This window comes from Macaca fascicularis, chromosome 15, assembly GCF_037993035.2.
Source record: "Macaca fascicularis isolate 582-1 chromosome 15, T2T-MFA8v1.1".
Classification (NCBI taxonomy): Eukaryota; Metazoa; Chordata; class Mammalia; order Primates; family Cercopithecidae; genus Macaca; species Macaca fascicularis.
In genome coordinates this window covers 125,942,606-125,970,466 of record NC_088389.1, presented here as the reverse complement: position 1 = coordinate 125,970,466, position 27,861 = coordinate 125,942,606, and the positions used below count along the sequence as shown (strand labels likewise).

Below are 27,861 nucleotides of genomic sequence, written 5' to 3'. Positions count from 1 at the left end.
TTTTTTGCATTTTTAGTAGAGACGGAGTTTCATCGTGTTAGCCAGGATGGTCTCCATCTCCTGACCTTGTGATCCACCCGCCTCGGCTCCCAAAGTGCTGGGATTACAGACGTGAGCCACCGGGCCTGGCCAGTTCTATTTCTTTATCAGCCTCCGTTTCTGAACTTTGTGCAGATTTTCCCAACTGTAGTTTACGGCTAATTTGTTGCATCTGAATTGAATAAGAGCCTATGGCAGGGGCCAGCACGGCACCCTGGATCTCATCACGGTGGGCAGGGTAGAACACTTCTCCAACTCTTCTTGTCACCTGTGGCTCTGTCAGCTGAAATGAAGCTGTTTAGTTTCCTGTGGAAGCAGAAGGAAGCAGTTATGCCAGCGCGCATCATCTGCGAGGGCTGGGATCCTGTCCAGCACCGTCTCAAACTATGCCCCCACTGCACGTCTGTGTGGCTCTGGCCGTCTGTGCTTCTTGGTCCCCCAGGGATCTCCGTTTACATCCCTCTGCTGCAGCCCTGCAGGGAGGAATCCGGGCAGTGGAAGCCCCATCATTACTGCCTCCATAGAAGGCCACCTGCCCTGTGATCGTGTTTGGGGCCTGAAAGGAGGCTAACGTGAGGGTGACTTTAAGTTCCAGAATGTGTCTGGACGCCTGCTGTGCCACCAGATAACTAACTCAACAAGTGTGAAGGGAGTTCACACGGGGTACTTGACCTTGAGGGCGCAGGAAGTTTATACGCATGCTGTCATTGCAGGTTTCTAACTAAACCCGTTTATGAAGAAAAAGCAACACATTTACAGGAAGAAATAAATTAACTGAGTTCCTTTTCAAGCCATATTGTTAAATTCTTTTTATAATAATAGCTTTATTTCTGCAAGCAGTTACATTTCTGTGTTCACAAAAAGCGGGGAAAGAAGGACAAGATTTTATGACTCTTTTTCCAGGAGACGTGGGGAAGTCAAATTTTCATCAAGGTCATTGCCCTCAGTAAGCTTGGAGAAAACACTCCAAACGTCTCGAGACTTGAAACATTTCAAAATGAGAAGGAAATGTGGAAATACACTAGGCTACATGGGTCTGTGAGACCTGGGGAGTGCTAATTCCAAGAGCTTTTTTATTAAATAGCTCGAGCGTCCTATCCCACTTGCGGTCATCCTGTCCTCTGCGCGGAGGGGATTGAGCAGGATAATAACTCCCATTAGCACTGCGGGAGGTTTCACATGTAAATCCCCTAGCAAATGGAAGCACAAATAGAGAGCGTCCTGTTTAGTAAGTCAGCATAACTTGGGTGTTAGTTTTTTTCCCCTAGAAAAGTGCCCGTGGTCGCTTGCTATCTTTGAAGTCGGTGAGGCAGGCAGCGCTCAGTCCGCGGTGTTTGCGGGCTTTTCCTTCTCTTCAGGGTTGTCCAGCATCCTCAGCCTCCTCTCCAGCCTCTGCCTCCATTCTTCTCTGAGTCTGCGGAGGGGAAACCGTGCACATACTCAGTGCATTTATCTCCAGCTATGCTCGTCCACTGAACTGTGGCTTTTTCTTCTCAAAGTTATTTTTAAAAGAAACCCATTTGTGTGTTCCCCTCCCTGTGTCCGTGTGTTCTCATTGTTCAACTCCCACTTATGAATGAGAACATGTGGTGTTTGATTTTCTGTTCCTGTGTTAAGGGTAAGGAGAGCATTAGGACAAATACCTAATGCATGTGGGGCTTAAAACCTAGATGACGGGTTGATAGGTGCAGCAAACCACCATGGCACATGTATACCTATACAGTCTGCACACGTATCCTGGAACTTAAAATAAAATAATAATTTAAGAAACCCAGTGCTTCCGGGCACTGTGGCTCACGCCTGTAATCCCACCACTTTGGGAGGCCGAGGGGGGTGGATCACGAAGTCAGGAGATGGAGACCACCTTGGCTAACATGGTGAAACCCTGTCTCAACTAAAAGTACAAAAATAAAATTAGCTGGGCGTGGTGGTGGGTGCCGGTAGTCCCAGCTACTTGGGAGGCTGAGGCGGGAGAATGGCATGAACCCAGGAGGTGGCGCTTGCATGAGCCGAGATTGTGCCACTGCACTCCAGCCTGGGTGACAGAGCGAGACTCTGTCTCAAAAACAAACAAACAACGCCCCCCCCAAAAAAATGCTTTTTACAAATGAATAAAGAAAAAAATGAATAGTCACAGGGCAATGTCTGTGGATAGATGGTTTCATCCCAAATGTAATCCTTCCCAAATTGATAGGTGGATTTCATGCAATGTCAATCAAAATCCCAGCAAGAATTTTCTGTAGCTCTCAACAAGATGATTCCAACTTCTATACAGAAAAGCAAAAGTAGATTAGCCTTAATAAGTTTGAAGAACGCTGTTGAAGGACTCACACTACTTGATTTGAAGCTTAACATAAAGTTACCATCATCAAGGCAGTGAATAAACAAATAGATTATTAGCACAGAACAGAATAGAAAGTCCAGAAATAAATACACAGTAATATGGCCAGTTGATTTTTGACAAGGGGTTAAGGCTAACTCAATGGAGAAGGGATAGGCTTTTTAACAAATGGTGCCGGAACATTATGTATCTCTATCCAAACAATAGGCTTGGAATCTGCTATGGTCTGAACGTGTGTGTTTCCCCTCAAATTCATATATCTAAATCCTAACTTCCAAGGGGATGGTAATAAACTCTGCTCGATTATGGGCCCGGGAGAGAATGGGAAGATTCTGGAGTCATGCTCGGAGGTCCTGGGGGTTAGATAATGCGTGCATATTACAGGAAAATCAGAATATACAGAAAAGAATTTAAAAAATTGAATTCACTTTCATCTTTCATTCTTATAAATAGCCCTACAAGGAGTATAATACTTAACAGTCTTTCCACATCCCGGTCTATTTTCCTCGGAGTGGGTCCCAGAGGTGAAATATTACCACTTAGAAGGTATAAATATTTTGAAGGCTCTGGGCACCTATTACCAGATTGGCTTTAGGAAAACTTCTTACTTACAACTGTGCTTAATTATGGGCCCAGGAAAGAATGGAAAGAATCTGGCACAAGGGCCTGTTGCTGGTTGGTGCCTGTTGCATAAACACATGAGCAAGCGGGGCCTGAAAGTTGAAATACTGTCAGAGAATGAGGCACATGGGGCCTTGAATGTACCGTCAAGACATTCACTTTGGGAGGCCGAGGCGGGCGGATCACGAGGTCAGGAGATCGAGACCATCCTGGCTAACACGGTGAAACCCCATCTCTACTAAAAATACAAAAAAGTAAATTAGCCGGGTGTGGGGCGGGCACCTGTAGTCCCAGCTACTCAGGAGGCTGAGGCAGGAGAACTGCTTGAACTCGGGAGGCGGAGGTTGCAGTGAGCCAAGGTCACGCCACTGCACTCCAGCCTGGGTGACAGAGCGAGACTTTGTCTCAAAAAAACAAAAAACAAACAAAAAAAGAAATTGATGATTTATTGAGCTTATCTGACCTTCTACTTTGATATCTACAGATTAGTAATTTTCATAATTATATTTCTGCATCATGGTTATTAAGTATTTATCCTATATTTTAATTTGTAATCCACCTCTCCAACCTGGAGAATACTGAGGTTCACAAGCTTTTTTTGTTACATATCTCTAAAAGCCTCTGTAACTAAATCTGCCTTCACATACATGACTTTTGTCACCTAGGATCTAGCTCACTAATAAGGGCTGCTGCCTGAGTGTTTCATTGAACTTGATGCACTTCTTAACCTCATGTGGGTTCATTGATTAACAAAAGGGACTGTAACTTTTACTGGGTGTGGTGGCCATGAAAATGCACCACTCAGATGTGAGGAGCAAAGCTGACTGGTGGCTGCAGCTTCTTTCCTTTTGTATTTGCCTCAGATCAATGCCAAGGCCAAACTTCTTATAGGTTGCTCTCAGACAGTGACTGGGCATGGTAGTGGTATTAATGCAGACCTGTCCCAGCAAACTGCAGAACTTCTTTAACAGGTGGCTTTGGCTCACTGACTCCCCATTACTCTGGCCAAAACTTATTAGGGCTGCCCTGCTGTCTTCCCAATCCTAATTCCTTCTTTTTCTCCTTCATGAAGGTCAGACCTGCATCACAGTCTGATGACTTTCTTTCATTTCTCTGGCTTCGTGGTGTGCTGAAGCTGGCTCATAGCAGTTCATGACAACCAATTATTAACTTTTCAGGAATTTTATAAGCTAATTATTAAATACAGACATTATTAAAAGTAAATGATATAAACTTATAATTAAATTATGTTAAAACAAGGACACTGACTATGCAAAATTCATTACTTCCTAAAGATTTTACGGCATTTTACAATGTATGCTCTTCAGGTTACTTAGGTCTATTTCACCTGTATGGTAAAAGTACTACATGATGAGATGTTACTGCCAAACACCTCTTCTGAACTTGTCTTCATCGACATCTCATTGGTAGCTTGAATAGACTGTGGTGAATAGACTTGAATTTACACTATGGAAGTCAGCAAACACTATAAATCATGCATGACTTGATGTATCATTTTGTTCATTGTCTGAACTAAGGTTTGGCCCTAAGGCCAAATCTGGTCAGCCACCCATTTTGTAAATAAGGTTTTATCTTTTATATATTTTTATTTATTTATTTATTTTGAGACGGAGTCTCGCTCTGTCGCCCAGGTTGGAATGCACTGGTGCATCTCCGCTCACTGCAAGCTCCGCCTCACGGGTTCACGCCGTTCTCCTGCCTCAGCCTCCCACGGGCCCGCCACCATGCCCAGCTAATTTTTTTTTTTTTAAGTAGAGATGGGGTTTCACCGTGTTAGCCAGGATGGTCTCGATCTCCTGACCTTGTGATCCACCCGTCTCGGCCTCCCAAAGTGCTGGGATTACAGGTGTGAGACACCGTGCCCAACCAATAAGGTTTTATTGAAATACAGCCCTGCCCACCTATTTATATATTTTATTTACATATGGCTATAGCTGCTTTCACACAACAATGGCACAGTTGAAGAGCTGCAATGTAGATCATATGATCTAAAATGTCAAAAATATTTACTGTCTGGTTCTTTTCAGAAAATGTTTGCTGACCTTTGGTCTAGACTTAAGAAAATGATGGACAAAATCTTAACATGGATTAAATGTAGAAGTGTGTCATGTCTGTAGCTAATACATTATAAATAGCAAAAAAAAATTAGGAAATATTCTTTCAGTGCTAGAAAACTATTATCTTCAATGACATGACTTTTTTTCTGAATTGGATAGTAATCAAACATTTATTTGTTGTATGATTTTTTCAAACTATGGTTGAATTGCAACTATCAGTTGGCCCAGATACAAGAGGCTGGCAAAAATGAATAAAATCACATTTCATTATTATTCTCTGAGAATCAGGTGACTATGGGATTTATAATAAAGTGCATTGTGCATTTTCTTATTGTTTATAAATTGTGTGGTATGCAGCTTTCATATCAGTCAGATTTATAAACATATGTATGTATACACACACATACGTTTTTCCTCCAGAGAGCCAGTTTTAAACATTCATCAGCACACCACAGTTTCCTTCCAATTTTTCATTCACAAATGCGTCCTCCAATAAATCTCGTACACATCTGATCTCCTCTTGCCCTCTGCTTCTTAGAGGACCTGAATTAACACATTTGGCGTGATGCATTCATTCTAGGAAAAAAAAAATTAGGAATCTGGGGTTCATAATATATTTATTCACTTTTTATAGCAGTTATACACTATTGCTAAATGGTAAAGAATCCAGGTCTCCATCTACCCAAATGTCTTTTAAATCTTGTTTTATGAATATTTAGACACTTTGCTGCTACGTTTTGGTCAATATCTTTCATTACTGTGTTGCTTCTGTTTATTTTGGGGTTCTCAGTAAACCGGTGAATAAAAATTTATATATGGTGCTTGCCTTTTGAAGTAGGGAAGGTCCACAGGAAGAAGATAATGCTTAAAACTTGGCTTACAAATTCCAATACATCAGAAGAGCCATACGACTGGCATTAAAGCTCAGAGAGCACATTTTTACCTTCAGCCTGGAAATATTGGCCTCACTTTTCAAATGGAGACGAGGTAATGTTTACTATTTCGTGTTCCAGATTCTTCTAATTTGTGGAGGAGTTGTTAATTCCTAGGAGCACAGATTGTCCTTGTTAAGTCTGGGGCTTACCTAGAGGGCAGGATGATATTTGTGAGATTCTTAAGTCATAATCATAATGTTATTCCTGGAGTGGGTGAGGACAACTGGATCCGTAATTATATTTTTCCTATCATATGCTGGGCACTAAACATATGGGTCAGTTTGGGTCCTCCAAGAAGCAGATTTGTAGGAAACGCCTGCGAAAAATCAGCAAGGGGGGAAACTGAAGCAGTCAAGAAGAGCCTTTAGATTTCAGCGCTGGTCTGACATCCGTGAAAAGAGAGTGGGGGAAGTAAGATTGAGTAGGAAGAACCCATCCTACAGCACAGTTCCGAGAAGTTTGGGCTGGGCTGGTGGGAAGTCCCTGAGCAAATGCTGCCCCCAGAGGAGCCATGTCATGCAGGAATTGCCTGGAACTAGCACCCCTGCCACCCTCAGTAATTGGCTGGGATCGGCCTGGGGGAAGTATGGCTTTGGCTCACACATGATGGCGGAGCCAGAAAGGGAGCAGCCGGCACTGTCAGTCAACTGTGCTCGCAAAGCAAATGATCCTGAAGGTCCTCTGAGGGGGCACTTCTGTGGCTACCAGGCTATGCAAAGAAAAGCAATCGAATACTCCCTGTCCTCAAGGAATTTACAGTTGACCGAATTCTTGATCTGCCATTTCAGATCTCAGAACTCCAATCTTGATCTCTGTGCTTTTACTTTAGTATGAAAAGTCAGATGACGATTTTGCCGCACCTACTCCATTCTCATGGGCGGGAAGCATGCCTTGACAATTGTTTTTTCACAGTAGGGAGAGGTGGGCCTGAGTCTAGTTTCCTTGTGGCCTGCAGCTCACTGGCTGCGTCTCTGGTCAAGGGGCAGAGCTCAGTCCGTCCACACAGGCTGACAAGCTTTGGCATACTCATTTGACCAACTCAGTTTACCAGCTGTATTTCCTATCCTTTCAGTTTGAATGAGAAATCTAACTAAAAATTTTCTCCCTGCTTATTCTTTGTAGACTAACTCTTGTCTTATATAAAGTTTGAAATAGCGATTTCATCTGGCTGGTAGATTCTGAGTCCAATATCTTATTGCCCGAAGCTGAAAACATCCTAATTGATATAATTGATAAGCAGTTTTCAGAGCAAGAAGGAGGTGAGTGGTCTTGGGATGAGGCTTGATGCACTCCCAGATTTAAAGTCTGCTTGACACTGTTGAGATCTCCTAAATTATGAAGCAGTATTTTGAAGACCACACTTGTTGCCTGAAAACATTAGTTGTTCACATAAGCACTGTCCAGTTTCTTAGTGATAGCTACCGACTGGGCACTTAGGTGTCCATAAGACTTATTATCTAAACTGAGATACTTCTGAAAATAAAAGAGACTATAGTCAATGATTATACCAAACTGATAGGTGTCCATCCACACTGCCCCAAGCAAACCAGGAGGTACGGTCAGACATCATGCCTACGCGGCGCTCGACTCGTCTCGAATGGCCTCAATCAGTTGTTTGCAAACACTTTCCAACTTCTTTGGGGGACTAACCCATCCATGTTCTGTTGCTTTTCTCTATCCAGACTCAGAGAAAGTAAAGAAGTTCCCAATTCTGGGGCCATCCACTTTGTCTTGTGATCTCACCCCAGGACCTCTGCCAGATACAGCACATGAGTTCCTAGGAAAAATGGATTCTTTCCATCCCGGGCTTCCTTCTCTGAGTCACTGAACCCACAGGTGTGTGCTTAACACACTTCACCCAGCTCTGGCACAGCATCTTGCCAGGTTAGCCCAGCAGAGGGAGAGGAGCATAAGGCATTATTGGATTTGTTCTCCTGTCAACAAAGGGGTTTGGTGGAAAATTTGGAAGTTTTGTCTCTACTGCTCACTCAGACACTTAGGACATTTCTTGATTGCACAGTGGATTAGATTTGCCTTTTTTAAATGGAGGGTAGAATAAAAAAGGTGTGGGTGTTACATTTATGTGTGTATGTGTGTGTGTGTGTATGTATGTGCACACTGGAGTGTGGGCATTTGTGTACAGTGGAGTTGGGAGAGGTAGAGCCCACAGGGGTGGAATAGGGACTCATGGGTCCATGATATTCATTGGTCTGCAAGTATATGCTGGGAGATTATTATTTTGTTAAGACAGTGTTTCAAACTATTTGCTCAGATCAGCGGGGATTTAAGCAAATGTTCTGACATTTTGGTTCTGATTTAAAAATTCTAGATCTTTTGTGAAACCTGGTTCATGTGGGATGTGTATGTGTTTTCTCTGCTTCTTTTCCCAGCAAAAATAACAGTAAAACCACGAGGTTTTCATTCATTGTTTACCAAATTAAAAAGGCTTTTGAGATTTTTAATTCACAATTGATAAGCGTGATGGCTCTGGTGGGTGGCCTCAAGGCTGAAAGAGAGACCACAGGGAGCCACCTCGCTTCCCCAGCTCCTGGTGGTATCCTGGTTCTGAGTCCTGTGGCTGCTGCAATCATGTCTTCAAACACTTAGTTGGGGGAGACTGATGAAATGTTTCATGATGAGCACAAAGATTGATTCTTTCAGTCATAGAAGGTAGAGAAAACTGCTCCAAACTTTAGAAGAGGGGATCATTTCTAGGGAACATGGGAGCCTGGAGAATTAATGCATTTTGTTCTATGGACAATTTGCAATTTATTGCCATTTTTATAACTTATTTTTTACTTAAAAAATGGCACAGGATCATTATGGAAACTTTGGAAAAAATAGGAGAACACACACACACAGACGATCTGCCATCCTATTATTCAAAAATAACCACTTTTAGTATTTTAGTGTATTTTCTTCTAATTGTTTTCCTTTACATACTATATATATATATACACACACACATATATATATATAAAATATATAAAAGTTTTACTATCTTGACAAAAATAAGATTATATTGCAAGTTTGGCTTTCTGGAAGGGAAGATACAGCACAGGGCTCAAGATGAGATCTGGCTTCCAGTGGGCTAGCGGGCCAGGACTGGGAGACGGAAGATGGTGGGGACCACACAACGGACTCTCTTCACTTCCCTGAGGATCTACAGGATTGGATGCTCTAACATGAGACTCTTCTAGCATGTAGGAAGGCCTAGTTCGGCCCATTAGGCCACCAGGAGTGTGGCTGGAATGTTGGCAGAGCTCTTTGCTGGGTATGGAAGGAGGCTCCTCTCTGGGGCTTAAGGAAGGATTTTGTTTTAGAAATTAACTTTGCATTTTACACAAGTGAATTGCTCATGTTTTCAGCCCAGCATGCACTAGGCAGACACAGAAACCTGGAATCACGGTGCTCTGCTGTGGAGAACACGGACTATCATTTCACCTGTGAGTGGACATCCTAGCAGACAGACAACCTGGCTAGCCTCTCCCATTTTAGGGACCGAGAACCTGGACAGGCCCAGAAGAATGGAGCTGATCCTTCTGCTCCAAGGCATTTGATGTGTGAGGGTAGGTGCTGGCCCTGGCATTCAGATTGAGGTTGACACACATGACACATCTTCCCACATAAGCAAACCTTCATCTCTCAGCAGACTCCTTGGACTAGAACAACAAGTTCATTTGCCAGCGAGAGAAAGACCACATTACCCTTCTCCCAAGAATCTTGATACATGTTATCCCAGATGAAGGATTTTTATTAAACTAGCTTTTTGCACATATACATATATTGTCGACCTAACCCTGAAATTTAGTGTAACCACATGTGCTAAAGATTGTAACAGAGAAAGGTGGCAAATAGATTGTTTTAGTTTATCAAGACATAAATAACATAAGTTCATTTTTTATATTTAAAAAGTCTTGTCCATATCTGTAAGCCATTGATTCTCAATCAGGGATGACTTTGCCCTCCAGGTGGCCTTGTTTCTCACAATGTGTGTGGAGATCTTACAGATAGCTAATGTTTTGAGGCCAAGGATGCTGATAAACATCTTAACACAGAACAACCCTCCACAACAAAGAATTATCTGGCCCTGAATGTCAACGGTGCTGAGGTGGAAAAACCCTGGTATACTTGCAAGACTGAATGAGTGGATGTATTGGTGATGTTTTGTATTTTCTGTGTTTTATGATGTTTTGACATCTTACAAAGTTTGCTGGCTAGGGAGAGACTGCCCCTGCTAGGACAAGGCCTATTTTAGAGATAGCAAAAGGCTTGGCCAATCTCCAGACCAACCAATCTCAAGTCTGTAGCCCTAGCCACCTCCTTGTCTAACTCTCATACACTGAGCCACTATTTCCCCTGCCCTTGATTATCCTGGGGCCAGGTACCAGGCAACTGGAAACCAGCCCTGTAGCCCAAATCCTGCCAGAATGACTCAGATTAGCCAATCCTGAATTATGCACTCTGCACTGCCTTCCTTTTTCATAGAAATCCCAATAAAGACTCTGGCTGAGAAGTTCCCACTAGCTCTTCTCCCACCTGACCAAAACCAGGGAGCTTCCCCTCTGGCCCCGTGGGACATGCAAGTGTGACCCCCTGTCTGGGACCTGTGAGTACAGTGAACTTCTTCCTTCCAAGCCTTACTCCCATTTCCTCATGAGAGCTCGCATTTCCGCCTGTCACTGCACAGTGTTCACGTTTTCATGTCCAGCATATGTACATTCCTACAGCAGTGGGTACCAAAGAGAATTCCCTACCTCCATCTTCATATCTGGCATATCTCCGGGAAATCCACTTTAAAAGTAATAATAGAGAAACAATTCACATACTTTTTCAGGGCGCTTCTTTCCTGACGATCTTCCTCCAGTTCTCGGTAAAAAGTCTGTTTACTAATTTCTTTTTCCCAGAAGCTTTTGAGCTCATGACAAGTTTCACAGCAGAAGACTTCTCGACGGACGTATTGATTGTTCATCCCCTGAAACATACAAGTAAAGCACATCTCAGTTCTTTAAATAAAGCCACTTTAGCTTTGGAGTGATAGAAAGATGAACTTGCATGTAGACACTGCCATTTACACTTTTTTTTTTTTTTTTTTGGTGACTGTAGATGCGTCACACACACTTGTATTTTGAATCTGTTTCCTCAGCTGCAAATAGGAATAATAATAGTTATGCCAGAAAACATCAGGGAAAATTTTGAATTAGACAAAACCAAAAAGGATATCTGGTAACTCTTCCAAATTATCTGATTTTAAAGCTTGCCCTTTTCACTGTCTTTGAGCTATTTGACAATTTTGTAAATTATAGAAAAAGTATAGTAATGAAAATGATTCATAACAGAGAAATCCAAATAAATTTTGTGGAGTGGAATGCAATTGCTATACCTACGAATATCAATCGATTTTTTCATTGATGTGTTTTGACAATTTTCTTTGGACTCAGTTGTAATATCTTACTAGTTTTTTCCTTATGTATAAGTTAAATGAAATATTTGATACATGTTCATTTTATATTTGAACGTGATTCATTATTTTAGCTTTCTTTAAAAACTATCCTCTAACAGTTACTTCCCAGTTGTGTGCATGTGTAAGATGAGCATCGTCAATAAGTGCTAAGCCTCATGCATGACAAATGGCCGACACCCAGCAAACAGTGTGCTCTTTCCATCCTTCCTCACAGAATAGCAAGTGCCTCTGCCATCTATCGAGCACCCAGCGTGTGCCGGGCATGCTTTACACACTGTCCCATCTGACGCTCACTACAGCTCTGTCTCCACTCACTGTTCAGATGAGGAAACTAGAGAGAGAATCTGCTTGTGGCCATCACTGCAAATGGAAGAGCTGGCATTTGAACCTAGGTCTGTCCCTCTTCAAAGCCAGTGCTCTTTGCTCCACAGATCCTCTTTGCTCACAAAAAGTGCCCACTGTGTTTGGAAATGGGTACGTCTGGGGCAAGCTCGTTCAGCATATGTATATACATCCTATGAAGAGACACATATGGAACCCAAAAACGTTTGCTTTTTACCTGAACGTGGCCCACTTTCCAGATCTTAGTAGCACCATCAGGCAGGTGGACACAAATGTTTGCACAACAGATTCCTCCCTGCCTGCTGGCAGCTCCTGCTCAGAGAAGGGCTTCAGCCCTGGCTGGAGACTGGAAAGGGACCTGGTCCCTTACTCCCCAGCTACAAAGTACCTCTGATCCCATGCAAGCTGGGTTTTCCCGGGGCATCCAAAGAATTGGGGGCAGCAGAGGAGTTTAGAAAACGCTTCAGAGAAGAGGGCGGGCGCGGTGGCTCATGCCTGTAATCCCAGCACTTCGGGAGGCTGAGGCGGGCAGATCACAAGGTCAGGTGATCGAGACCATCCTGGCTAACACACTGAAACCCTGTCTCTACAAAAATACAGAAAATTAGCCTGGCATGGTGGCGGGGGCCTGTAGTCCCAGCTACTCGGAAGGCTGAGGCAGGAGAATGGTGTGAACCTGGGAGGCGGAGCTTGCAATGAGCTGAGATTGTGCCACTGTACTCCAGCCTGGGTGACAGATCCAGACTCTATCTCAAAAAAAAAAAAAAAAAAAAAAAAAGAAAGAAAGAAAAAGAAAAAGCTTCAGAGAATAAATAACATTTGTTATTTTATATTTATGGTATAGCATAATTTATATTTCATTTATATTATACTTATGTGTATAATAGTAGAATATGATGCCCTTATCAGAGGGGCAGCAAGAGCTTCCTGCGTGAAGGGAACAGCATGTGTAAGTGTCCTGAGGTAAGAAGAAGCTTGAAACTGAAAACAGCTTTGGGTATTGAACAAAGATTTTAAGAATCCGCTTCCAGTGTTCTTCCTCCTGGAGCCATCTTCCAATCACCTGCTTATTTCTGTAGTCAGGGCTGCCCTGGAGAAAACTGCTGAGCATGTGGGTGGGTGGTGGCAGCGAGGCAGGTCCGGGTGGGGACGATGGAAGGGGATGCGGGAGAGAAGAGGAGAGAACATTTTCCTCAGTACTAGCTGCTCTGCGCGTGGTTCTCACTGGTCACACACGGCTACGTGAGGGCTATTGCTTTTTTATTTAAAACATTTATATTTTGTATTAAACGTTTAAAAATAATTCTTAAATATATTTTTAAATTGACAAAAGCTGTATGTAATTGTGTACCACATGACGTTTTGAAATGTGTACACATTGTGGAATAGTTAAATCGAGCTAATTCACATCTCATTTTGCACATAAAGGAGCTGATTTTCAGAGGCATTGACAGACCGTGTCGAGGTTCCACAGCTTGAGAGCGGTGTGGCTATCAGGACCTGGAGCCTGCACTCTTCCCTCCGCTCCAGGACACTCCCTGGAAAGAGGAAGTTTGATTTAAGTGCCCTCTCCCACTTGAGGTGCTCAGTGACCTTACCCTTTCCTGTGACTGATGGATGCTGAGGTGTTTGTGACTTACAGGTGTAGAGCTTCTTGAACAGAAGCTCAGTCTTATTTTCTTTTTAATGCATTGAAGCATTTAATGGGTGTTATTCAAGTTAAATGAAATGACCCCCTTCCAAATTATCTTCTTCATATGAAGAGCCGGCCCCTTTGGAGTAGCTCAGACATTGAGGGTCTGAGCGTGGATTGCTTTTCTACTTTTTGGGTAAGGGAAACGCTCACATCCAGTCACCTTCTGCAATCTGCCAGGCTGGAGTTGTGCCCTGGAGCCTCTGGAATTTCTCTCTGAACCCTGGGGCCATCCTCCAGCCTGGCCCAAGCACACACTCCTGTCTTTCAAGGGCATATTTCTCACTTATTTTCTTTCCCAGGCTAATCATTCAGTGCACAGAATTCTAATAAATTTCTAGCCACGGGACATTGAAAGAGAAGTCACTAACAAAATACATCTGATTTTACATTTTAATTCATAGAACTAGGGTGTGGAATGCATGCCCTCCTCTAGCAATTAGGCTTCCTGTGGATTTTGTTTAGGCTCCAGGGATATCTAAGGCATCTCACTTTCCTGATGTACAAGTTCAAGATAAGAAGACAGTGCTTGCTTTTAACTGCGAGGAAAGTGTTAAATGCAGAGTTTGCAATGTAAGTATGCAAAAGGTAATGCCTTTTATGTGCATAATATTTTCACAGATTTTCTAAATTACAAAATACCCCTAAAGATTACAAGTTCATATTAGGTACCTGGTATTTAGAAAAAGGATAGCTTGGTCAAACAGGTATTGACTGAAATGTTCTTCTTTACTCAAAATTGATAATGAACATTTATTCTAAAGAGCTTCATTATGAAGACAAGAGAGGCCCGTGCAAGAACACAGCATGCTCACATCTGCATGGCATTTTGCATCCTCTCTGTTTGGGAGGAAGGTGTGGTTTGGATGCAGAAGGAGGATTTACTCTAGCAGATACTCTAGGTGCACCGTCATGAGCTGAGTTACAGAAAATAGCTGGAAGCAGATGGTGTCCACACACCCAAGGAGTAAATTAAATCAGGGTGAACCTGGGCCGGACGTGGTGGTTCACACCTGTAATCCCAGCACTTTGAGAGGCCAAGGCAGGCAGCCCACGAGGTCAGGAGATCGTGACCATCCTGGCTAACACAATGAAACTGCGTCTCTACTAAAAAAAAAAAAAAAAAAAAAAAAAAAAAATTAGCCGGGCTTGGTGGCACATGCCTGTAATCCCAGTTACTCAGGAGGCTGAGGCAGGAGAATTGCTTGAACCTGAGAGGTGGAGGTTGCAGTGAGCCGAGATAATGCCGCTGCACTACAGCCTGGGTGACAGAGCAAGATTCGGTCTCAAAAAAAAAAAAAAAAAAAAAATCAGGGTGAACCTAAAGGAAATCAGGCTATGAAGAATCTGATGCATGCAAGCTCTGCTTCTCATTCGTTGTCGACCAAAAAAAACACTTCTAGGGTCTCTGTTTTCATAGAACAGCTTCAGAGTAGTGGGCAAGTGGGCATGAGCTTTGGAAGGACTTAGGAGGGGACATGAACTCAGACACCTTTAGGGATCTGTAAACATCCCAAAGGAGTGAAGCTACCGGGAGCAGTTGCACTGGGTCTTGAAGGGCATGTGCTCTGCTTCAAGGCATGCATTCCAAAAAGGGCCAACACCACACTGACCGAAGAAAACACGGCCCTGAACTTTTTTGCTTTCGCTATGCCTTCCTCTTTCCTATGCTGTCTCACAAGGCAGCCCCTATCCTACTTCTGCACCCAAGCATGCAGATACCAGTCTGGCTGGCCAGGCTTGATACTGCTGTCATTCCAGCAGGAACTGGGGTTGGAATTCTTCACCAAGTCGCAGCCCACCCGCTAGGGGTCATGTAGACACAGCTGTCCTGCCTGTGAAACACAGCTGCATCCCTACCTCCCTTGTCAGGCCAGGAGGCTGCATCCTGACAACCAGGGTGGAGAGAAAGCTCAGTGGAGGACTTGTCCCTGTTGTGACTTTGGGCAAGCAAGCCTTTCACTTGCTCTGAGCCCCTTTCCTTAGCCATGTAGTGGAGATAAAGTGTAGTAACATACAGTGTCTACATAAAGTGCCCCAACACAGCCCACCATTCATTCCCCAAATGCCCCTCCCCACATGCTTGCTCAGGGAACTCACAACGCATCTCCTTATCCCTGGCAAGCATCAAAAGTGCTAACTGAATTTGAACCACCACCTAAATACCGTCTCCTTGTCTTTAGTTTATACCTGATATCAAATGCTTTGCTTCTTATTGACTCAGCCCATACTGAAGGCTTATTTATCCCTGTTGCTGGGCTGTAAGAATTAGAAAGCCTTAGATCATGGGGATAAGAGGCTTCCCATCTTGTCCCAGGCCCAGTGCCGGACCATGTCCAGAGAAGCCTTTAGTAAAGCTCTTGGTGATGAGTTTCACCCTTACATCACTTAGGATGTTATATTTGTGGGCTCTGTGTGGTCAAGCCCTATAATCACATTTACTGAGTGATGGTGAACATGTTTAAGGAGTGACTGTCTTACTAAAACTGACAGTTGCCACTGTGCTGACTCTTGGGCTCAACCCCTCCATGTTATTTCACAGCCTCACTGCTTGTTTTGCTGAAAACTGCTGGTGAACCTGAACTTCAGCAGTTAGAATTATGACAATGTGCAAGATCTTCTGTAAAAGCAAGTGCATTTTGTTTGAGATGAGCTGTGCCATCTTCTTCCTTCCAGTTTTAAAAAAACTTGTTTTATATGTATTGCTCCCATTTACTGGGCTCACTGTAGCTGGTATTACCCTCTTTGAACAGAATGGATAGCAATTTTAGAAAAGCATTTTTAGGAAAACATCAAAATAAGGCAGGAAACAGGAAATAAAAGATGTCTACGTTTCCCTGGGGGTATTAATGGAAAACCTAGGCGCCGACAGTTGCTCTCTCTGCCTCTGCACCTGGCCCAGGCAGAGAAAATCATTAGCTATATGCCATATGCATATGCCATATGCCAGGGTGCTGCCCCTGTTGGGGCTCTAGTGAGAGTGGAAAGGCACTACTTTCTCAAGTTGTTCTCTCTGTGTGATCGGGAAGAAGGGAAACCACCGTGATCTCCTGTGGGATGGATCGGTAGGGTTTCTATTGTCACAGAAATAAGAAATACTAAGCAATGTGCAGACACATAAACCCATTAGGTACCTGAACCCTCCTGAGTCACTGTTAAAGATCTGTAAGCTCCTATTTTTTCACATGAGCAACTTTTCAAATTCAGGTGTCTCCGTTCTGTTCTTGTGCAATTGACTTTTGTTTATAAACTCAATTTCAGAGGTGCACACTCAAGTGCCTTCTAAGTTTCCACATGCTACTTTCATCCCATGTGTATGCAGATGGAAAAGAAGAGACTTTTCAGAGGAGTGTGTATGTGCTCTTGATGTCTTTTTGTTGTTGTTGTTGTTGTTGAGATGGGGTCTTGCTCTGTCACCAGGCTGGAGTGCAGTGGCTCGATCTCGGCTCACTGCAACCTCCGCCTCCCAGATTCAAGCATTTCTCCTGCCTTAGCCTCCTGAGTAGCTGGGATTACAGGTGCCCACCACCACGCCCAAGTAATTTTTGTATTTTTAGTAGAGACAGGGTTTCTCCACGTTGACCAGAGGTTTGTCTCAATCTCTTGACCTCGTGATCTGCCTGCCTCGGCCTCCCAGAGTGCTGGGATTACAGGTTGTGAGCCACTGTGCCTGGCCTTGATGTCTTTTAAATTCCCTCTAAACCTGAGATTCTCTCAGAATATAAGATCATTTATTTTTCTTAGAACCCAGATCACTGTGTTGTCTCCCATTCCCCAGGGGATCAGAAAGCAGGAGCAGCAAATTTAAATAACTGTAGTGTCCAGAAAGCCACATACTTATTATTTTTATAATAAACACTTAGGAATATTATCTACTTCTGACTCCCACCTCTAAAATTCAGGTTTACTGCATTTATCTTTTCATTTCCCCAGGTTTTATAAACTCATGGGTAGAGGGCAATAGTTCTCCTTTTTAAAGTATAGACAGTAGGGGGAAATGCATTGGTTTTGGCAAATGAAACTCAGCCCTGCAATGACAGGGTGTGGAAGCAAGTTCAGAAATGGAGCAGGTCTGCCCCCACTAAGTGGTCAGACAAAACTGGCCACCGTAGCTTTGCCTACTGGCTGGTGGGCTGCAGGTCTGTGGTCTCTGGTTTATTTTTATGCTCTTTATTGAGTACTTACTGAATACCTTTTATTCTTCAAAGCACTCTACATCTCACCTTCAATTCTCACAATAACTGTCTTCTTATCCTCATTTTACAGAGGAAGTACAAAGAGGCAAGCCATTGCCCGAGGGCACCTTGTTGATGGTGATGGAGCTGGGATTTAAACCACACCCAACTCCAAAGCCCGTGTCATCACCAGCAAACCACCCAGCCACGGGACAGAGAGATGGAGGCTCATGACAACAGCTGGGTACTGAGAAAGCAGGCATCCAGTTAAATCTGCTGAGAGCAATGCACAAGTCACACTGCTTTCTCAAAGGAGAACTAGATTAACTTTCTCCCAAGATGATTCCCTGTGCGTCACATCAAGACACACATCCCTTTTTCTCTCCACGCGTACTGTCCAAGTGTTCACGGTGGCCAGTTTCATGTGGGTCATGGTAAAGATAAACAAACAGAAACTAGACTCCTTCTGACACCAGCACCAAATGTGTTTGTTGGTTTAGCCCCCTCACCTGGAGATTCTGCCTCCACAGATGCGGGGGACTCACTGTCACTCCATTTCCACGCAGGTGGTCTTTTTCACCCACGGTGAAAATACCTTTAGGTCCAAAGTTTCTAGATCTGGGAGCTTAGATGGCTTCACCTGACTGTGGCGCGTAGGCATTTGGACAGGTTTCTCCTCCCACCCCACCTTCAGGCCCCACTGGGCTTCCTCCCGTTCCTCTTTCACTTTCTCAGATGGAAGCTGGAGTGCAATGTGGGAGTGCTCTCCTTAGTTTCTTAGTTTAGCACTTTTTCAAAACAACATTTTCTTTTTCTTTTGCTTTTTTTTTTTTTTTTTTTGAGACAGCATCTCCCTCTGTCGCCCAGGCTGGAGCACAGTGGCTCGATCTCTGCTCACTGTAACCTCCATCTCCAGGGTTCAAGCAATTCTCTTGCCTCAGCTTCCTGTGTAGCTGAGATTACAGGCACGCGCCACCATGCCCGGCTAATTTTTTTTTTTTAAGTAGAGACTGGGTTTCAGCATGTTGGTCAGGCTGGCCTCGAACTCCTGACCTCGTCATCCACTGCCTCGGCCTCCCAAAGTGCTGGGATTATAGACATTTTCTTTTTAACTTCCCCTCCAAAATTCCGTCAGGCTACTTGAATTTCAATCTTGAGTCCCTCTGCACAATCTCCTTATAATTAATATCCTTCAAAGCCACCTCAGATTTTGCCGACAGTATATTTGAGTCTTAGGAGGAGGCTCAGGGGAAATACAACATCGTCTGGGCAATATGAGTGAGTTCTTGGGTAGCTGGGAGTTTTAACTAAAAAAAGACTTACATGGGAGAAAGAAGTTTATACTGGATGTGTCCACAATAACAGCCCTGTTATTCCCTTGGAGCTTACCCGAATTGATTGGGGTGACACCAAGTCATGAAAGAGGGACACCACAATTATGAGAGAAGTCCCTGTGACTTTTAGTCCATATGACATTTATGAAGCTTTCTTTTATCACATGAAAAATGCATTGTTCTGAGAATTAAATGAGACAATGGAGCATGAAAAGTACTTAACATAATATCTGCTCCATAATAAATATGGATCATCATCATCATCTATATTTCTATTGGCAACCTGCATTGCGGACAGTACCAAATGCCATCTCATTCAATCCTCAGCATATTGTGCTAGGTTTTACTATTCCTGTATTTGTGAGTGAGAAAGTGAGTCTGAGAGGTTGACTTTCCCCAAGCTCCAGAGCTAATGATGGGGAGATCCAGGAGTCCAGAACTGCTGATTTCACAGCACCCGGAATGTCTATTCATTGGGTGCTGACATCACAGAAGTGACAGTGGACAATGAATCATATCTGGCAATTGCTAATGTGATCTTAAAAATTATCTTACTTAATGATATCAAGAGCTCTGAGAAGTAAATCTTATTGTTTTCCCTGTAACCAGACAAGAAGCCAGGGGTAGAAGGTTTAAATTCTTGTCTAAGTCACAGAACCAGTAAGCGCTGATACTGGGCTCTGAATCCACAATGTCTGACGTCAAAAGTCCTGTCATCACCTCCCACAGATTGAGCCACTTCCCTCCTTCATTTAGGGAAAAGTTCACGTGCCCTAGAAAAATAAGGACTAGAAAGCATCTGTCATCATAGACTATAATTATTCTAAGATGCTCTACAAGGGCCTCGCTTGGATCCATCCAGGTCCAGTCTGCCTGCTCAATCCTGCCAGGCTGAGGGTGGGGTCAGGGAGCCTTGCTGACTAAATCAAATAGGAACCTCACCCAGGAGAGGGGTGATAGGTGCCACTCTAGGGATCAGGACAAGTAGGCTCGTAAACTTAGTCTAGTTCAAGAACTAGATTTCACCATCTGTTCAAGAACTAGATTTCAAAATGCTGTAAAGGTCAGTATTGAATCAACAGACAAAACTGGAACATGGACAATTACAGGATTGCATCAGTGTTGGAGTTCCCAAAGTTGATGAGTGTGCTGCAAGTATGTAAGAAGATGATTGTGTTCTTGGGAAGTACCACTGAAGCATTTAGAGGGGAAGGACTATGATGTGTCAACTTATCTCAAGTGATTTAGAAAAGATACGTAGATGGACAAGGCAAATGATAAGCAGGGTAAATGGTGATGATAGGTGCACTGGCTAATGCTATACAGGAATTCTTTGAATTATTCTTTCTGTAATTTTGAAATTACTGCCAAATGAATGTTAAAAAGTAAACATTACTGGCCGGGCACGGTGGCTCACACCTGTAATCCCAGCACTTTGGGAGGCCGAGGCAGGTGGATAGTGAGGTCAGGAGATGGAGACCATCCTGGCTAACATGGTGAAACCCCGTCTCTACTAAAAATACAGAAAAATTAGCCGGGCTTGGTGGCGGGCACCTGTAGTCCCAGCTACTCGGGAGGCTGAGGCAGGAGAATGGCATGAACCTGGGAAGCGGAGCTTGCAGTGAGCAGAGATTGCACTGCCGCACTCCAGCCTGGGTGACAGAGCGAGACTCCGTCTCAAAAAAATAAATAAATAAATAAATAAATAAAAATAAAAATAAATGAGGAAAAGAGAAAATCACCATGAGAATACCACAGTAATAATTATTGCAGGCAGAATCCATTGATCAGTGGTAAAATAAGTGGATGACATTTTATGGAGGAATAGAATGCTTGCATGACATCAAAGATATGTCTCTAAAAATTTAATAATTACTGTGGTGGTTTTAGCATACAATCACAAATTGTTTGATACTCCCTCTCTCTCTAGAAGGTGGAGTTAAGTCCCCCTCTCCTTGAGTCTGGGATGACTTGGTGACTGAGGGGAAAGTAGTCACTTTACAGTGGAAAAACTAATACCCCCTTAAATAAGTGTGGCTAAGGCTCTCAACGCTACTAAGTATTGTGGATATCATGTGTCCCTTGACATGCTGTGACACGCTGACTCTGTGATGCACTTCTAACACCAGAATGCTGTCTATTCATGAGAAAACTGAAGACTAGCTCAAATTCTGGAATATTTTACAAAATACCTGAACACTGCTCATTTACAAGTGTCAAGGTCATGGAAGATAAAGAAAGGCTGAGAAACGGTCACAGGTTGGAGAAGAATAAGGAGATATGATTGATATATATATACACCAATAAATGCAACGTGGTAGCCTGGATTGGATCCTGGAACAGGAAAAACAGACAATAAGTAGTGGAAAACTGAGAGACTCCGATAAATTCTGCAGTAAATTTTATTGTACCAATGTTAATTTTATTGTTTTGATAAAGGTACCATGGCTCTGTAAGATGTTAATATTAGAGAAAGCTAGGTGACAGGTATATGGGAACATTCTGTACTATCTTTGTAACTTTCTCTAAATCTAGAATTATTTTGAAATAAAAAGTAAAAAGCACATGCATCTTCCTGACACCATGAGCAGACAGGAATTAAGGAGCCTTGTTTGCCTGAGGAACATTTTCAGTGCACACAGAGATAGTCTGTCCTGGAGCCAGCAGCCTCCTGCTGTTTAGCCCTGGGTCATGTGTCCAGGACTAGGAGTTAGGAGACCCCTGCACACACACTCTTTATAGGGCAAGTTACTTGAACTAAGTCTCTGCTTTCTCATCTGTAAAATGGAACAGTATGTACCTTCCCAATTAACCAGTTTTCAGTGGAAAAGGCTGATGCGAACAATGTTTTGCCTGACACAATAAGTACTTAATGAAATCCTGGACTGCCTAATTTATATCCTTATGTGGATTACTGATAGGTCAGAGGCCACAAACTCAGAAGCCTGTGGAGCCCTGGTGTGTTTCGAAGTCTCTGTGGCAAATTCTCAAATGCATGGCTTGTTCCAAACAGACGCTGTCACTCAACTCCAACCCACTGTTGCCCGTGGGGCATGGTCCCAGTGTTGCCTGATATTCAAGTTTTTCAAAAGAAGCTGGAAATCTGATTTTTAAAACATTATGTAATTTCTTTATTTTTCAATGTTGATGATAATTTACAGACATTTCAAAGCACTGTGCAGAGCATCAGAATACGTCTGTTGGCTGGACTTGGCCTTTGGGTCACTAGTTTTTGAGCCCCACATGGATTAATAGAGAAAACTTCTGAGTTCCCCATGGACCACGTAGCTACTATGCCTTAGATCCTGGAGAAACATACGCTGGGCGCACTTAGAGTTGAAATAAAACAAAGTGAAAGCAACGAGAGAAAGCACCACCCCTCCCCGGTTACTGCTCAACACTGCAGGTTTATTGGTCACAACCAGGCTGTTCAATGTGATGTCCAGTCACCTAATTGTGACTAGAAGGGAACTGGGAGGTCCTTAAGCTCATTCTGCCATGCTCAGAGATGCCCATGGGTTTGCCTCCATGCCTGTTTGGGTTGGGACCAGGAGCCAAGGCAAGTCTCCGTTCTCTGGGGCTTTGACCCTATAATCTTGTCCCTTCAACTAGACCCTTAACTACCGTGGGGCAAGGACCTTACTTAATATGGGGCCCTTGGCCTGGTGCGATGGCTCAAGCCAGTAATCTCAGCACTTTGAGAGGCTGAGGCAGGCAGATCACCTGAGATCACGAGTTTGAGACCAGCCTGGCCAACGTGGTGAAACCCCATCTCTACTAAAAATACAAAAATTAGCCAGGCATGGTGGCCTATGCCTGTAATCCCAGCTACTCGGGAGGCTGAAGCAGGAGAATCGCTTGAACTCAGGAGGCAGAGCTTGCAGTGAGCCGAAATCGCACCACGGCACTGTAGCTTGGGTGGCAGAGTAAGACTCCATCTTAAAAATAAATAAATTAATTAAATACATAAAATAAAATTTCAAAAAATGGTCCTCTTCACACACTGTGCCCAGTGGACAAAGAACCCATCATCCACTCATGCCACTTGCCAGTCAAAATTCTCCAAAGAATTTAGAGCTAAAAGCAATTACTTCTCCAGAAAATCTTATATTCTGCTCCTATTAAAAGCTTTTAAAAAGGTAAGGTGGCTAAAATACAAAAATTGGCTAACATATTGTTTTTCCCCTCTGCTTCACCAAACTGCCAGCCCAGTGGCTATCTGGCTTTCCCTAATCAACGTTAATTTTTTCCTGAGCAGGAAACGGGCTATGTATGTATATTTCTTAAGCGTGGGCCCTCCCCAGGGTCTGACTTCCCAAAATAGCTGCGTTTTCAGAAAACATTGTTTACTTTTAGAAATGGACTACCTGGAACGAAGGCTCATTAGTGATCTCTGTCACTAATGAGAATAGAATGTGGGGTGGGTGTCCCACATTCCTGTCCCACACTGTGTGCTTTCCATCAATCAAGTGTAACTCCTCAGACATTTGAGGCGACCTAGAGAGGCAGCCAGGTCAAACGGGACAGCCCCCGGAGGACACAGTGAGGCGTCTGGAAGAGCAGCACACTCAGCACCCTCGGGGAGGTGTGGAGGGAAGTGCTCCGGGAGGCAAAGAGCAGGGGGCTCCTAGCGGCTTCGGCTTCCCTCTCTTAGGCTGCTTCTCCCTTTGCTTCCCTTTCCTTGGGATGCTCCACATATTTGGGATGCACATGTAAATTACTGCATGCCATCATTTATTCAAAGAAAATCCCAGCATAATTTGGTCACAGAGTTACAAAGTTGTGGCTCTGCGAGAGCCACAAGAGCTACACTCAGCGAGACTCTGAGTGTAGTGATCTCATCCTGAAAAGTTGTTGTTTTTTTCTTTTTTTTTGAGACGGAGTCTCACTCTGACGCCCAGGCTGGAGGGCAGTGGCGCGATCTCGGCTCACTGCAAGCTCCGCCTCCCGGGTTCCCGCCACTCTCCTGCCTCAGCCTCCCGAGTAGCTGGGACTACAGGCGCCCGCCACCGCGCCCTGCTAATTTTTTTGTATTTTTAGTGGAGAAGGGGTTTCACCTTTTAGCCAAGATGGTCTCCTTCTCCTGACCTCGTGATCCACCTGCCTCGGCCTCCCAAAGTGCTAGGATTACAGGCGTGAGCCACGGCGCCCGGCCAAGAGTTACAAAGTTTTACACTGTTGGCAAAGATGATCCTTTAAGACTGTTTTTAAAAATGTGACTGTCGTTTTGGGCACATGGTAAAATATTTCAAAAAGCACTGAAGGATATGAAACAAAAAAGTGTTTCCTGCCTTCCTTTACTGCTGTCAGCAACACTTCCCAAAGACACCCACTGTTAATGATGTCATATTTATATTTCCATCTTATTGGAAGCATGTGTGTGTACAAAATATTGTCGTTTTTGCGAGCAGGGCCATACAATATACACTGTTTTGCATTTTGCCTTTTTCAACTAAGAAAATATTTCCTTACCAGCATACATTGTTTTTCATGACTGTGTAGTAATCTGTTTATGGATATGCCATAATTAACCATTCTAGTATGGATGGACATTTAAATTAATTCCTGCTTGGGTCTATTACAAAAAATTCCAGAGTAAATCATGCTTTGTTCACATCTGTAAGTATATCTGTAGCATAAACTCCTGGAAGTATAATTGCAGGTCAAAGCCCATGTACCTTGAAATGTTCACAACATAATTCCATATTGCCCTCTGCTGTCACAGGAGTGTTGGAATGTTTGTGGACTTAGCAGAAGCTCAAAAGCATGGGCTGTCAGTGTACTCATCTCTTAGTGAAAAGACAAGCACAGTTTCAGGTCGTGGACTCAGGAGAACGTATCTGAATGGACCACCTTAAGACAGACCCTGGAAAGCAATTGGCTTTTCTAACTCAAAAAATACGTGCTGTATTAATGAATGGATGAGTCATGGCAGGGCCCACAGAGAAGTAACCAATACATTTCTCAGTTCAATTTTGCATCAAAAATAAAAAGAAATAATTATCATTTACATAAATAAACATAAGCTTTAATCAGTTTCATTGCATTCTTATGCTTACAGGACAGATACATAGTTTGAGATAAGTAAAAAAAAAAAAAAAAAAATGTTCAAAGTCCTAACTGTAGGTAGGCATTTTAAATGGTCAATTAAAATTTCTGTTTCTCCTGTTTGCTTTGAATGCTATTTGGCGTAGAGTTACCATATTAATACTAACATACAGTTATTTCTAAAATACACGTTTGATGCTTTTTATTTTATGAATTTCATTCACTTTTTTCGAAAAGCTTTTTTTTTTTTTTTAAGAGTTTGGAAAAGATACGTAAGTCTCCTCATCTGTGAGTTGAGTGTTAGATCTACAGGTTCATTGAGGTCCGTCTGGCTGTAATAGGAAAAAATCATCAGCCTCTAGTTCAAGGGAATAATCTGTATCCTCAAAATTACAGGGGCTTTGTGTTTCAGTTTTTTCACCTTCAAATGAGGATATCTAGTTGCTTTGCACACATGTGAAGGGCAAATATCAATAATTAGATAGGCTTTAGCAAAAGGAGACTGTTCTTTGATAAAGAAGCAATTCTGTTTTTCTGCATCCCCCACCCCAGCAAAAGTAGTTTTTTCTACAGTGTACATCTATTGAGAGGATTAGTTCTATTTTCAGTAAAATGTTACCAATTTGGAAAAGTCAAAATTCCAGTGGCAGTTCTTAAATGTACTTTTCTAATTAACTTATACTTAAAGAGTGCTGGAACTCACTTTTATAATAAAATTTAAATTAAATATCAATGTAATCAAATAACATTAAATTAAATATCAATGTAATCAAATAACACAAAACATAGCTTGACTTTGTGTGAGGCTCATGCACTTGAGTCCATCTGATGAGGGGCTAGGGAAGAGTCAACTGTATCACCTCAGACGAAAGGGAATTCTACAGTTGAATTTCCCAAGTCTCAGGTTAGTCAAGTAAAAACCCCAGATTAATGATTAATCCGCCCATCGTCAGCTTTCTGAGAAGCTTCCATGATCCAGCACCTACAATGAACATTTCCTTGGGACTAAATTATCCGTCAACTAACATGAGACATACCTTTATTTTGGTTAATCTCAAAAAAGCCCGGCTCTGTGAGATTGACATTAATTTCTGGCTTTCCCCACAGTCTTTAACATGAAATTTCTGCATCATTGACATTTAGGAAAAGATGGAAAAACATCAGAGATGGAAAAAAATCTACTGGCCCACCTGTTATTCCCAACTGGTACAGCGTAGGTGTTCAAGGTGAAGAGAAAATGAATTCAAGTGGTCAATAAAGCACACACATATAAGGGGTGATATCTGCTTCAATTTTCAGCCCAAGTTGCAAGATGTTCCCACACTTGACAACACAAGCTCAATGTACTGTACCTTAAAGATGAATTTGCAGGTGGACTGATACCCGGCTAGGGTGCAAAGGAGGGCAAGACTCCTGGGCCCGCTCTTGATTCCTCAGCTCCGGCTCGAGACGGTCACAGATGCTGTCCTGAAATCGCATTGTTGCAGCCCTTATATATGTAGTGGAGGAGTTACAGAAATCCCTTAACCTTTCAAGGTCATTTGAGCCAAATTAGTACCAGAACCAGACAATATCTTTCCAGGGACATTGTAGCCTTCTCTCGTGGTGAGAGATGGCTCTAAACAAATCCCATCTCTTACTACCCCACCCATCCCAGAGAAGGCGAGCTTCTGTTTTGGCAGGTCCCACGAGAACTATGACTTGGCCCAAACCAAGAGAGATGATTTAGAGCATGGGCTGGATTATCCATGTGCCCTATTCCCCTGTGATTTGTGAAAAGCCAGTCTCTGCACCTTGGTGTGTAAAGGGGACTGGAATGGTGGGACGAGTCACACTTGGGTGTAACATTACAGGAAGACTTAGAGAGGCATCTGGTTCTTTGGAGCCATTAATCCTTGAATGGAATCTGGTGATGACATATCACGGTCTGCTGAGTTCTCTACCAGTTGGAGCAGGAATTGACCCTGGTGAGTGTTTTCCAATAAAATGCATCCAAGTGAGATCGACTTCTCATTTTAGAGTGGCTCTTATCCCATGGTGGAAGAGCACATTTTGTCCTTAGGAAAAACATTTAGAATCCTCACTCATCTGATAACAGAAATAGCTTTGGTTTTTATCAAATCCTTTGACTATGCTACTAATTGCATACCCATTACTTGGTTCAGTGGAGTATAAATTTATAACTTACATTATACATGACAACCTCATCTAATATTGATACTCAGATTTTATCCTGCTGAAGTGATATTTAATGTTGAGTCTGTAAAAGTATTTTAATAGGCCCATTTACATTAAGCTGGATGCTTTATTTAATAGCAGAACCAAATTTTATAGATGAAATTTTTTTGGGTAAGGAAAGAGAGGAGTTAACTCTGAAACTATCATGCAGGGTCCCACCTATATAAAAGCAACAATTTAAAGAGAGAAAACTCAATAAAAACATTTGTAAGGAGTATAATAAAATCACAAAAGTGAAGTTATATACATATTTGTATATTTCCACTTAAGAAAATATACTGAAACTTGAATAATTAGCACCTAACAGACCACTAGATGTTAGTTTTCCTTCCTTCCTTCCTTCCTTCCTTCCTTCCTTCCTTCCTTCCTTCCTTCCCTCCTTCTTTCCTCTTTATTTACCTCCCTCCTTTCCTCCCTCTTTCCTCCTTTTCTTTTTCTCCTGTGAAAGTTATTTTTGCTACAAATGATGTCTCATTGTTTATTGAAGCCATTAGCAGGACTCCAAGAGAAAAGTTATCAAACTATTTCTTCTGTGGTATTACTCCACTTGGCT

At 42.8% G+C, this 27,861-nt stretch overlaps 1 protein-coding gene across 1 annotated transcript; it reads right to left on the bottom strand.

Moving 5' to 3' along the window:
* Positions 1-843: 843 nt before the first annotated feature.
* On the bottom strand, positions 844-26,794 carry FAM240B (family with sequence similarity 240 member B). The gene is made up of 3 exons (XM_045374383.2): positions 26,423-26,794; positions 10,844-10,989; positions 844-1,453 (listed from the first exon to the last, which is right to left on the bottom strand). Exons 2-3 carry the CDS (start codon positions 10,984-10,986, stop codon positions 1,360-1,362), a joined length of 237 nt encoding a protein of 78 aa, XP_045230318.1. The 5' UTR covers positions 10,987-10,989; positions 26,423-26,794; the 3' UTR covers positions 844-1,359.
* Positions 26,795-27,861: the final 1,067 nt, after the last annotated feature.

What these genes read in the sequence shown, in the direction of transcription:
- FAM240B (XM_045374383.2), bottom strand. Translation starts at nt 10,986, where the DNA reads ATGAACAATCAATACGTCCGTCGAGAAGTCTTCTGCTGTGAAACTTGT. An exon ending in GAAAGAAGCGCCCTGAAAAA is followed by an intron (nt 1,454 to 10,843) that starts GTATGTGAATTG and finishes TCCCCTCCGCAG; the next exon opens with ACTCAGAGAAGAATGGAGGC.